The sequence below is a fragment of the Aplidium turbinatum genome, chromosome 2, assembly GCF_918807975.1.
Source record: "Aplidium turbinatum chromosome 2, kaAplTurb1.1, whole genome shotgun sequence".
NCBI classification, from domain to species: Eukaryota; Metazoa; Chordata; class Ascidiacea; order Aplousobranchia; family Polyclinidae; genus Aplidium; species Aplidium turbinatum.
The window spans coordinates 36,502,184-36,516,193 of record NC_137473.1 but is presented as its reverse complement, the minus strand read 5'-3'; the positions used below and the strand labels follow the sequence as shown (position 1 = coordinate 36,516,193).

At 35.8% G+C, this 14,010-nt stretch overlaps 1 protein-coding gene across 1 annotated transcript; it reads left to right on the top strand.

The window, feature by feature from the left end:
* The first annotated feature begins 4,560 nt into the window (after nucleotides 1-4,560).
* Nucleotides 4,561-11,329, top strand: LOC145765317 (claudin-1-like). Its single transcript, XM_082577120.1, has 4 exons — nucleotides 4,561-4,884; nucleotides 6,649-6,813; nucleotides 8,092-8,346; nucleotides 8,646-11,329. Exons 1-4 carry the CDS (start codon nucleotides 4,656-4,658, stop codon nucleotides 8,888-8,890), a joined length of 894 nt encoding a protein of 297 aa, XP_082433246.1. The 5' UTR covers nucleotides 4,561-4,655; the 3' UTR covers nucleotides 8,891-11,329.
* The last annotated feature ends 2,681 nt before the right edge of the window (nucleotides 11,330-14,010 follow it).

The window sequence follows — 14,010 nt, the reverse complement described above, 5'->3', positions numbered from 1 at the left end:
TCTATTCCGTAATTATCATAAAAAAATCTTGAAGTTTATTTTCGTAGGGCTGAAACCTGCCTAAAGAGCAGTTTAGACTTAGAGAGTAAAATCTAGTAAATTTTAAGAGTATCTTCGCGCCAGCAATAGAAAATAAAATTTAATTACAGAAGGATAATATTTAAGCGAATAAAATTTAAGCTGCAGAAGGATAATTGAATTGAATAATTCTGACTTAGACTGCTACACAGTACATATGCTGTGCGAAAAAATGTTCAACAATTTACTCTAAACCAGTGGTTCTTAACCAGGGTTCGATCGAACCCCTGGGGTTCGACGAAGCTATTTCAGGGGCTCGACGCGAACGTCCTCTGAAACATTAACACACGTCCTTGGTAGGCTATATCAGCGAATATTTTTGGAAAATATTGTCCAGCCAAAACTTAATTGCGGCTTACGTGATGGTTAATAAACATTTGTGTGTTTGACGCGTGATGTAATGGTGCCATCTGCATGTAACACAGAATGCAAATATTATTACGTAACATTGTAAAAACGCTCCGTAAGAAAAACTTGATTTTCTCAAAACATGGATTTCCTCACGTTTGCTTTTTGCACGTTAGTTCTATTTTCAATTTTTAAGGAAAATCTTTTTTGTAAGGAAATCGAAGAACATTTTTTAGCCTACGCTTACTTTACTGTATTAGTACTTTTGTGTAGGCAGGTTTGCTTAAGGCTTTTTATTGACTGGTGGTAGTGTTCAGTAGTCAGCCATCAGTCAATATCGGACCGGTAGGCCTACATTTTTTTCTTCACTGTACAGACACAGATATTTATGAGAGAAACAAGAAAGGCTCATGATTGCCACACCTTTTTAAATGTTACCTTTTTCAATGTAACATGTTTAATAACAAAGAATGATAAAAGTAAGCACGAAGACAGCACACTTCTAACAGTATTCATTTCATGCGCCAGGCATAATATGTTGTTTATTATGTTCATTCGTATTGTGTTCATTCGTTTATTATGTTGTTTTTTATGTTCATCGTCAACCATTTGCTTATTGTACTGCAACTACAGATATAGGCTAAACAGTCCATACTTGGTTGACATTATCGAGCTTCAAGAAAGTGAGGTGCAAAAAAGAAACTTCAATACAACAAATCTTCAAACGTTTTGAAGCCAACAAATTGAAAGTTATCCTCTTATTACAAAAGTTGCCCTTGAAGTTCTCAAGCCATTCGTAACAATTTATTTATGCGAGCTTGCGTTTTCTGTTCTTGTGAATGTTAAAACAGAAAAACGAAACCGGCTTGCATACGAAAGTGACATGAGAATTGCTGTTCCCGAGAAAAAGCCTCGAATCTCACTATGGGTCTCAGGAAAACAACAACAGAAGTCTTATTGCTAAATGTGGTAGATTCTTGTTTTTGTGATTCGGCGAAAACTTGGGGTTCAACGAAACCTTGCAGATTAGAGTAAGGGTTCGGCAGGTTAGTAAAAGTTAAGAACCACTGCTCTAAACAGTATTACAAGAACATTGTGAAATACTGTACTGTGACAATGTGATCAGCTTTAGTAACTGGGCAACGAAAAAAATGCTGTTGTTACAATGAGCCACGCGCTCAGCAATCAACATTGTAGTGCGACCACTGGCCATCCGTTGGAAGTTGTATTTGAAATAAGTTTATTCAGGCTTGCAAATTGAGTATTACGCCTGGACGAAGATCAAAACAATGTCAGCTGGAAGCTTGCACACATGCTTGAAGGTGGACAAACGAAGTAGCTTTCTTGCATTTATGCAAGCTTAATTTAAGTTTTAAATCACCTGGCAGAAGCTAAAACACGTCCAAAAATGTAGGCTATAACCTACCTGTATAGCTTAAAGCCCTGCCTTAAGAATAAGAGGTTTGGTTGGAGTAAAACAAAAAATACTTCTAAAAAATAATTAAAATCGATCCAAGCGAAAGTTATTGCATTTTATACAAACAGTTATTAGAAGGATTTGGTGCCAACCACGCAGTGATCATATGTCCACTGTGATCATTTAGCAATGGGTTGTTGAAGAATAATTTTAAGTCATTAAATTGAATGCTTTTCAATCTATAAATCTAAAATTTTCAAGACAAATAAAAGTGTTTGATATTTCTGTCACCATGCTCAGGTTATTGTACCACATAAGTAGGCTACTGTATGATAAAACATCATGCCACCAGATATATGTTTGACATTAATAACATCCGCAAGAGTGCACCAGTGGTGCCTGTTGCAAAATTATTCTTTCAATATGTAATCACATTTGGACAGTCAAAAAATATGAAATTGTGTTAAACCTGAATATGTTTTTCGCCAAATTTCCCAAATAATCATGGTACGGTTGCTTCAAAATCAATAAAATCAATCCTGGTAAAAAATCATCACTTCTTAGGCTATTTTATTGACCATTATCTAACTATCCCCAATGATTCGGTATTCACGTACCTGTTTGTGGTAAAGTATCTATGGTGAAGGCCCCTGCTTTAATCATTGAAAAATTGGAAATAGATGCAACATTGGTAAATATATTGTGGTCATTGGTAGTTTCAGTGTACTTTTTAATAGGAAAAAGTGTCATGAGGTTGTATGTTTGAGATACACGCATTTCTCACAAAGAAGTAGACCAACATCATCATCATCATCGTCATTGGCCCTGCCTAGATATGAGCCGCCTACCATGGTTCTCCACACACACTCGATCGTTTACTGTTCTCACTGAATTTACAGGCCTTTTTAGGCGCTGTTTCTTTTTTTAATTTTCAAACCTATACGCTTGAAAATTTGGTGGCTTTGCTTGGAAACCTGGTGGCTTTGACGAGAAAGTCGTTCCATCATTATTAACTTTTCAATTCCTACTTTGCGGTAGGCAGGCCCAAAAAGAATGTTATTTAACTTTACTTAATAGTGCTTATCAGGAGGCCAGGTTTATACCAGGATGGTCTCCATATGTTGTCGCTACTAATTTTAGCAGCCCAGTTGATAGCCTATTCCATCATTCTCTGTCTAAACCAAATTTAAGTATACTGTCAATCCTCTTTTTCATCAGCGATCACATAGTCCAGGGTTCGCATCCATACAGCAACATTGACTTAACGTACGTTCAAAACTTAGACTTAGTGATTCTTGATGTGACATCACACCAGCATCAGTCATTCGAATTAACAATGAAACCTTATGGAGATAGTTGAAATTACTGACCTGAGTGGCTTCTGCATTTTATGTTTTGATTTTGCATTCAGGAGTTATATCTTTTGTCGAAATAGTCATGCAAAAGGTTTTCTTTGCGTTTAAATTTAAATTTCTTTGCGTTTAAATTTCTTCGTTGCGTTTAAATTAACTCCAAGATTCTCACGTTGCTGAATAGCTGTGTCGATATTTTTCATATGACAAAACTATAATAAACTTGATTTTGTTTCCAATCAATCTATTGGAACTTGAGCCAGTGTTGCTCAGGATCTCAAAAGTTGCAACTTCGCTTGTAAGCTGCATGTATAAAAGATAGCGACTAACGTATGACCTTGTCATCTGGACGGTTGGTTATGTTTCGTGTGTACTTTTTGTGATGTTGCAAAACAACTTAGTCGTTAAATATGTGCTATCCTGTCTACAGTCTACATTTTAAAGCTAACAGCGAGTTTTATTAGATAAGCAGTGAAAAAGGAATCCCGTTTGCAGTTAACTATTGACTTTCCATCCAAAGAAGATAATAAATGACTTCGTTGTTACTCTTATATTTATTGGATAAACCAGTATTTAACATTGACCAAATAGGCAGGAGGATGGAAGGATCTGTTTGTACAGAGTTAGTGCTGGGTAGGCTGATCGGTGTTCGGCAGAGTGTTGCTATGCCCTAAGAATGTTTTAAAATTCAGAAAAGGTTTTCAATCAAAAATAAAGTGCACTTGCAAAGGGTATAACTTTAACTGTGCAGGAAGACACAGTTAAGAGGAGCAACTTATGATTATAAAGTAGCTGATTAAATATTCTTTCTTTCAGAATGTCGGCCAGAAATTAACCAAAGCAACAACGTTCAAAATCCCTTGTTTCATGAAAAATGTTACAAACCAAAGTTGCTTATCTTCCATCATCGCCAGCTATAAGCAATGCCAATAACAGCTAAAAGCAGCTCTCTCTAACCAGACACTAAACACTGCTAAATTAGTTTTGGAAAGGACACATGATGATGAAATGTTGCATTCCTCCAAGTAAAGTTGATATATAGTCAGGGAATGATGTTTTTTACTCCCGAAAGAGTTGAGTTTTTAAATGATTAGCTCAGATGGCGTGGTGGTTAGCCTCTGAACTGTTAGGCATAGGTTCGATGCCTTGTCGAGTCATACCAAAAACTTTTTAAATGTGTAGCCTACTGAATCTTGTTTCTGCTTGACATTTAGCAAACATGAATAAGTTTCAAAACTGGTAAAGCATAAGTGACACGGTGAAGTCGTTGGAAATTATGAATGTTGTACTAATAAGTTGGGACTAAAATCAAGTTAGCAACTAAATCTTTGTGTTACTATTGCTTTTAGATATAATTTCTGTGAACGTTTAACGCAATTGAACATTTTGAAGCTACTTCAAGTAACGCATCGCAACCACGCAAAGTTCTTGTTCAGTTAAAGTTGCATGATAAAAACAAGATGGCAAACGGAGCTTTTGTAACCTTGTCCCTGGCTCTTGGATTTTTAAACCTCATTGGGCTGATGATCGTAGTCATCCTCCCACAATGGAGAGTAAACTCAGTGGTGGATTCCTCCCCAAGCACAGCGCTGATACGATATAGAGATGGCTTGTGGCTAAGATGCACATCTTATCAAGAAGCCGTATTTAATTGTGACAATTATGACACATCACTTATTGGCCTAGATGGTATGTAATTACAAGTGTTAAATTTTTATCTTAAAATGCGATGTATTTCTTATTTATTTTAGAAAGCCAAGTTGACTATATGGTTATGGTTAGCAGCCTAGTAGCTACTACTTAGATTAAAGAATTATCTCTTAGTAACTTGTGTTTCAACGATGAGGATTAGAACCCCAGTAGCTTAAAAATTTAATTTAATTCTTGCTAAAAAGTATTTTTAGCTTATAAAAAAATGAGTTTACGACATTCCAGTAGTAATAGCGTAGGATCAACATATTATCGAGTAGCTCTAGTCGTGTTGAGTCATCGATACCACCCAAGTCAATACATGTTCTCCTCGTAAAATTCACTGCTCTACTCACTAATGAATGTAGACTGACCTCATTTATACTTCATTGATAGCTTACTTGATTTATTTGATGACGAATCAAGCGATTCTATTCTTGGAATAATCACTTTATTGTCAGCTTTTGTAGTATGTGTTGGGAGAGAGTGCTTGATCAGTTGATCACATTTAATGATAGTTGTATTTTTGGTCAAACTTAGGCATATCATATTTTTGTCATTGAAAACCGGGACGCTTTAAAACGACAAGCCTCAACATGGTCTTTAAACAGAGATTTTCACCTTACCATGACGCAAGTCTTGTTGCACGTTCCCGTTGTCTAGTATCCCCAGTAAAACTGTTATATATTTTTTTAAATTATTTTTGTTACCACCAAAAACAATCATAATAATTTTGCACTGAGTAGGCCAATCCAAAATAATAAAAACGTCATATGGGTTGTCATGAAATTTTATGCCACATGACTTTTGCACTCAAACTGATGCAGCCTAATGGTTTCAAAGAACTCAAAGTTTTTGGACTTATTTGTGATAAACCGCGTTTTACGTACGCTGCATCACGTGCGTACTTGCTCTGAAAACAAACCCCATAAACAAAATTTACGACTATTTGTTGAACGGATCGACCAAAGAAAAGTTTACTCAATTTCGACTAATCCAAAAACAAACATGATCGTTTGCCTATAATTCTGTCGTAAAATTTGATATTTGTTACGTATAGTTTATCGTGATAATTCCAGAATTTCCGTCGTGATATTGTAAATATGATACAGACCTGCGAATAACCGTAGAAGAGACCGGTGCAAGGGGGGGGGCGGTCGCTCCTCTGTTACAAAAAAATTACCGCAAATTTGGGCAAAAATGTCCAGATATTTGGGTAAATTGTAAAAAAATTGTATTACCAGGCAGTGGTTAACAGACTGGTGCTGCACCATGTAGCGACAGTTCGATAGAAGGCTAAAGTTTTTTTTGTGCAAAGCTGATACTCTTGCTACTAAGAAAAAGAACCGTGTGTGAAGTTTTACAAAGAATTTACCCTATTGGCTATTAGACATTTGTGATGAAATATTTCTAAAATAAATACTAACTTAAAACAAACGCCATAGATTTTAAAAATTACTGGAACAATTTCCTACTTGTGACAAGTTGAAAAACTCATTCAAAAAGCAAGATCTCATCTAGGCTACTAAGTTTCGTTGTATTGCCGTTCACCAAAAGCACATTTTATCGCTTTTAACACTGAAAAAAATCAGGCCCAGATATTTTCATTACATTTTTAACGTTAAATAATATTTTCGAACTCTTTATAAGGTTTATTCGACGGAAACAATACCGACCCACAAGGTTTGAATTAAACTCCAAAAGGCTATAATTGCAAATTACGATCTAATTACACAAATAACTATTTTTACTTATATTTTGCAGGTTATCTCAACGCTTTCCGTGCGTTGATGATCATTGCTCTTTTGTGTTCTGTGGTTGGAGTTGTTTGCTCCGCTCTTGGAATGAGATGTGCATCTATGATGGAAGAGGATAGCAAACAGAAACGATGGACTATCATCGTTGGAGGAATTTTACATATCGCGGCAGGTAAAGTTATATCCACATTTGTGAAGTAAACGACGATCATGCTTCTAAAAGCGAAACTTAATCTATTGCAAAGATGTTTTCCTTATTCAAGTGGCAAGAGAAGACATTATTTGTCATGTTGTGGGTAACTTGGTGTAAAATGTGCATTCATTTGCTGTGGGGATTGTGATGTTTGATCGGATTGATGCGACCGAAAACATCGCCTGTCCAGCAATGCTAATTGAATGATAACTTGCGTAAAAACGCGAGAAAATTTTGCTGAATACTTTGCTTTGTGATCTATCTCGATAAACTACAAAATGAAATTTGCTTTTGTTTTATTGTTTTCTATATTTATTTTCTATGTATACTACCCATGAGGACAAGTAAAGATTCGCAATAACCAAAATTGCGTTACCGATGTTTGTCTTCTTGAAATTAAAACTAACATGAGAAAGGCTAACATAAGTATTGCCAAAAAGTTTTTAATTTTTAGTTTATTTTCATGTTATTATGTTAAACGCCGTCTGGTTGTTAGGTTTTATTTGTCTATGGTTAAAATTAAAACTGTTCTTGAAACTTTCAAACTATGCAGGGGAAAAGTAATGGTGTTTCACTTTTTCAGACCCAACTATTAATCGAACTGCATTTCATCAAACTAAGGTTTATCCAACGACAGCTTGTTCAAAAATAGCTTCAATGTGCCGAAGAAAGTTGTTTTTTCAATACAACTTTAATAGAAAAACAAAAGTAGTTTTACTGTAGCCTAGTTAGTTTTCTTTGTAGAAATTGCACAACATTCCATTTCGATCAAAGTTTTTGTTTTTCAATTTTTCAACAAGCTGTCGTAGGTAGCGCCACCACATCCACTGAAAAATAAATTAAATAGTGCTTTACCTGTGCATTGTGCATTGGAACGTTGCATGTGATTGTCGTACAAATTAATATTCACCAAGAAAAACAAGTAAATTTTCAAATCATAAGGCTGTTTTTTTGGGTAGATTTGTTTTGACTACACGATTACCCTTTGCACGTATGGTATATCCGGCACCTGATTAAAAGTACGAGAAATCTTGCTTGTAACAGCCAAATTAGCTTTGCCAATGACATAGTTTGGTAGGGTGGCGGATTCTATCTACATCGCTTTCATTTGTTTAAGTGCCAACACAAGTAGACTACTGGACAGAGTAGCGGCTGATTGACGAGACGAAACCGAGTCTTCAACATGACATACGGGTGTGGGCTACTAGGCTATATTCACATAACACCTAACTAAACTGAAAACATTTTCTTTTTTAGGCGTTCTTACTGGCATTTGTGTGTCTTGGTATGCTGCAGAAGTGGTGCGGCAATATTACTACCAACCTCCATCAGTGACGGTGGTCGTCAGATATACTCTTGGTCCTTGCTTGTACGTGGGTTGGGTTTGCATGATTATTTCCCTCGTGTGCGGTGGACTGATGGCCTGTTGCACATGCTTTACCAAGTCTGTGACCGATCATCAAGCATATACCTACAAGACAACAACAACAAACGAAAAATACAGTCTGCCAGGTATGTACTGTAACACTGCTTAAATCTTTGTGGAGAGCTTACAAGATTAAACGACTAAAGTGCGCCAAACACAGAACACAAATTTAAACTATTCATATAGACCTAATCAATTTACCATACACTGTAAATAAAAGTACAATTTTTATGTTAATTTAACATTTAAAATAACGTTACTTCAATACAACAACGATAAAATGATTCCACAGGTTGTTTAACATTTGTTGTTGGACGCTGGTGTACGTTGGCACAACCATACCAACATTAATTTTCCACTTCAAGAAATGTTATTTTTGTTTCAGCTGCCACCACAACACCAGCCTATAAACCAGTAGTGACCAGTTATGACCAGCAGCCAGACTACCGTCGCTCGTATCATCACCGTTCTAGCAGCAAACGCGACCACTACAGCCACCATCACAGTCATCATGGAAGTCAACATGAAAGTCAACGATCTGTTTCATCTCACAGCAGCCACCAACACCGCGATAGCCCAAAATCGAGCCGCCATGAAGGTGATATCACAAGAGCAAGTGGATTTGTTTGAACAGATTCTAAGAAGACTTGAGTGGAAGCTGAAAGCATGCCATTGCACGTTGATACAAGACTTTGATAGCAACTTTGAATCTGCTGAACACATCAACATTTATCAATGAACCCATACAACATAACTTGTGAGTTTACATCAGCGCGTTTTCTATAAGTCTGTTTTCTTATTTTTTGTTGTTTATGTGTTGGTTGTGCATATTTAATCGTCAAATTAATGCAGAATCTGGAACCACATGAGATGGAATAAAAACATTTTTCATTTTTCCAACTCCGCATTTTCTTTTATTCGATTTGAAAAATTTTCTTTTCCACCTTGTGTTCTGTACCAAAAGTTTCTTCAGCATCGTTTAGGTCTTTATTCGACACATTTGTGAGTTTTATTGGTTTTCGAACTGTATCTGCGAGATATTCCTCTTGTTGTACGCACCTAATCCTGTAAGAACAATGCAGAAGTGTATTTGAATGACTGAGCTGCAGTAAAATTGCTTTAGGCGAAATTACCAAGGTAAAAAAGTGAATCTTACTGACTTTTCAATTTTACAAAAGCTCGAGGAACCGCCGCATTGCTTCAAAATCAATTGGAAATCGTAACTTATTGTTTACTTCAAAAAGCGCTTTGCGTGTGCTATGATAAAGCGTTAGAAAGTTTATGATGTAAGATTTAGCAACAACGACGTAGGACTGCCATTTCTCCTATCATCCAAATCTTCTACATCTTATCTTTCTTGGAGTTTACAATTTTTCGTCTCAAAGTATGTTACTATTCTAATCAATTTTTCATTCCATCCCATGCCTTGCCTGATGCATTAATTTTTTTTAGCTTATGTGATTTGCTCTTCACAAAACTTGTATCGAGGAAATTATGAATATAGATGCAAGAAAATGCCAGGTTGCAAGCAAAATGTAACCTGCACTATGAGACATTTCTTAGTCATAAATTGCTGTTAGGAGAAGTTGTTCAACAGTTTGTGTTGTTCTGGTTTGATTTTTATTGTATAAATTTGTATTAGTAATCTAAGTATTCTTAAAATAAATATAATAAAGGTTGATCTATTGTGAAATATTCCAGCTAGTATCCTATATCACTTTTTAATGTAACCATAACTTAACAATTTGTTAAAGCTGGTACCGCAAGCATAAACCAACAAGCCGGTAACCTAAATATGTTCATTGAAAACTTTTTATATAAAAAAGTGTCGGCAATATGTTACAAGCGTCAATCAATAAGCCGGTGAGGTCATCACAGGTCGTATAGTCCACAACTATTCAATCGAATTCAGATTTTATGAATTTGCAACTTGTGGTTGTTGTTGAAGTTAAGAAAATACCGCTGTTGTATATTTTTAAAACGGAATTCTCCACGGACCAAGTAAATACATTTCAGTGACCCCATCTTCACGTGATTTTCTAATATATTAACCCCCATAAAGATTTATGGCATATTGACATGAGTGATTATTCTCACAAACAAGCTTACAAGTAAATCAACCTAAAGCAGCATTCATTGGAGAAAATATTGTGTTATTGTTTCACAAGACATAAAAGTCGACTTGCCAACGCAGCACAAACTGATGACGTTATTTTATTGTTGTGTTGTGACGCATTATTCGAAAATCTGATTGTTTATTTGTTGAATGTCGTGACTAAAGTTTTTTCAGAAAGCCGTAACCCCTTTCTTAAAAAAATAGATTGCACTTTTTACAAAAGCTTTACGGAGTCGCCAAAATAAATTAATAAAAAAGTCTGAAACATGATAAGTTTCATATGTCTCGTTATTTTGAAACACCTAACAAACATTGTTGTAGAAGAAATAAGTCATGTTCTGTTTTGGTGATGTGAAAACACCTATTTCTGCAACCCCTGTAGCAGAAATTTACGTTAGAAGCAGCCGCTTGCCAGCAACCATTTTATTGATTACATAGATAATATGATCACCAGACGGGAGGTGGATGTGACTCGACCTATTGTAGGTTAAAGAGCTCTCGGGTTGTTCTGACAAGCTACATGAGGGTGTAATCAACCAGAAGAAAATAGAGCTGCCTTATTCTTATAACGTAAAGATAAAGCTCTTGATGTTTTATTTACATTTGTTTCTTAAACCCGGCTTTTGAGCCAGAAATTCGATCAGCTGGCCCAATTTAGTTACGTTTTTTTCCTGAAATAACCCTTCAGCTGTCTCAGGCTTGTGGTGGAAAGATCATGTAATATTTTTCATAATAAGACCTGTATTGGTGGTGGTGAGGGTGGAAGATGTTGAAGGAACGTAATCATAATTTGTTAATTATTTGGTGAATGGTTTTGTTTAGATTTGAAATTTAAGTTTTGCTATAGCAATGATGAATTTTTACAATGGGAAATGCAAGCACGCTACTGTAACTTAGTTCACGTAATATTTCGTTTGAACAGATGAATTTGTAATAAAATGTTTTCTACTCGATGTGAAATGTAGTATTACATATTTTCGATAACTAGACTGGTTTTGGATTTGGTCGTTCGGGATTCAAACCTCCATTTAGCCACTTAGACAAAGAGTTGCTTCCATCCGCTAAACCAGGAAGAAGAGGTTTTAAGTCTATATAACTTACCTAGTTCGGGAAGAACCTCATTGCAAAAAAAATTGTTGAAAGTGCAAAAATACATTTCTTTTTTTATTTCAGTAGCATAGGCTACTTAGCCTTTGAAATAATATCATTTATTTGCTAATTTCAAGCAAAAACAATAACTTACGTTGTATCAACGGTCAGGTGCATCATTTTAATGAAAATTTTCCAATCTAACGGAACAATTTAATGCTAATATTTGTTGATACCAGATGATGTGCTCAATTCTTACCTACTGCCTTTTATGTGATGGAGTATTGTAAATAGTAATAAATTTCTAAGTTAAAAATTAACATGAAACTACTGAGGCTACTTGGAACGAGGCAAATGACTTGTTCCAAATGCTGTGCATGAAACAGGACAAAATTTGACAAGACAAAAAAATTAACAATATTCATTCAGCACTCTTGGCGCAAACGGCACAAGTTAATAATGACTTTTTTCAGACAAGTTGCTCGTACGAGAGCTGTTCTTTAGCCTATGAGACGACGCCTACGTCTATTAAATCGAAGAAACAATAAGTGCGTTTTGACACTCGTTGGACAAAAGCAACGTTTGGAATAAGATTACCATGACATTGTGAAAACTTATAGGGGAAGTGTGGGACCCATGAAACGGATTTTGTTAATAGGCCACCATGGCTACAAATTAAATTAAAATTTTCTAATTTTTCTTTCTACATTATTGTAGGACTAACCTACCTATGACTAATTAATTTTCAATTTTTATTTTATTTTAATAGTCTATGACAAGATACTTATGAAAAGTTGTCAATTGTTCCAAAGGTGTCATCCATGTGTCGCCAATGAAACACTTATTGAGACTTTTGGAACAGTATTTAAGCACTCCTGTAAATAAGCAATCTGGAAAGTTTAAAGTTTTGCATCATTTGAAACCATGTTTAACAAACAAAACAGGAGAACCATATACCAAGTCTTATTTTTTAATATTTAAAAAAAATACAAAATAAAAAAAGAAACAAACGGACAATGCAGACTTAGGCTCATTGTATTTAAAAAGCATAGCATCAGTTACGGTTTTCTGCAGTTATTATTCAGAAAATAGACTTTTTTGATTTATTTGGCTTTTAAAGTAGGCAAAACGTAAAAGACAAGGGTCCGATAAAACGCTTTGAAATCAGTGGCGTAGCCAAGGGGGGGGGTTTTGGGGGTTACAACCCCCCCTTTGGCACGCGTGTGACGTCACGATATTGAGAATGATCCTTTCAGTCTCTATGATTCTAAAACAAAGTTTGCCTAATTTTAAACGAAACTGCATTAAAGTACGAGTTTTGCGAATACCAAACATTCAAATATCTCAGCCAGGAGTTAGCAACAAGAAAACGTAGAGACTTAGCTTTATTACCGAAAAATGCCCAAGAAAACATGATCTTATTCTTTTGCTATTTCATCAGACAGCACCATTTTACAGGAATATTTATACCCACATTTTTGTTGAAAATGCTCTCAGAATGCACCAAATTCAAAGTAATTTTTCAAAATTTTCTGGGGGAGGCCCCCCAGACCCCCCGCCGCTGGGTGTCGCCTTTGGCGAAAACGGCGTCGGGCTTCGCCCGCCGGCCGCCCCCTTTCTAAATTCCTGGCTACGCTACTGTTTGGAATAGTCTGTTCCATTGATCTCACATAGTCAAAACTAACCAAGCTGATCTTACATAAGAAAAAAATGTAAAAACGACATTTTAACTTGTGTAAGATCAGCTTGGTTAGGCTAAACCTATATTCACCTTTAAGCTAAATACTTTTACTTGTCAATGCGCCACAATTTATGGGTGTACACTGTACAGTATGTTTACTCGGAGTAAAGAAAACTCCTTACATACAGAGAGCAAAGAAGCTTGGGTTCACCTATGAAATCACTCAAATGCTATTCACAGTCAAAAAAGAAAGAAATATCACTATTCTGGTTTTGATTTAAGATAGTTATAGATTTTGGTGTTTCCCAATCGAAAAAAAAATCTATTCATTTTACAGGGGAGAAAATAATCTGATGTTCCATTGGTCCCACATCTCTCCTACAAACAATAGGCCGTAGCAGCGGTGGACAAACTGTTTCAGTTGACCTTACGGTGATTTTATGTAGCCTACCAGTACATTGCCAGCGTCACTGCAAAGAAATCTCTTGTGTTTCTGGTACACACTACACACGTTGAAATTAATTGCATTCGTATTTTCTCGTTGCAATCAATCAGCGTTCTGTACCTAGTTCCTTATTTACATTTTTTGCGTTTCTTTGTATGTAGGCTACAGGCTCAGAAGCGTTGGAAGGGGGTTCAATAGATACTTTCAGATTTGGACATGGGATGATTTTAGGGGTTCATAATCTTCCTAAGGGGTCAGAGAACTAAAAAAAAGCACCGCGTATTATTTGGATGAAGTAGAGTTTTTATAGAAGAGTCTTGATTTGAAGCCCAAGGATTTCATTGGCATCACCCACATCATTGACAGATCAATTTTTCACAATCGTAGTTTTCATTTAAAAGCTGAAAGTTTGTCATGGA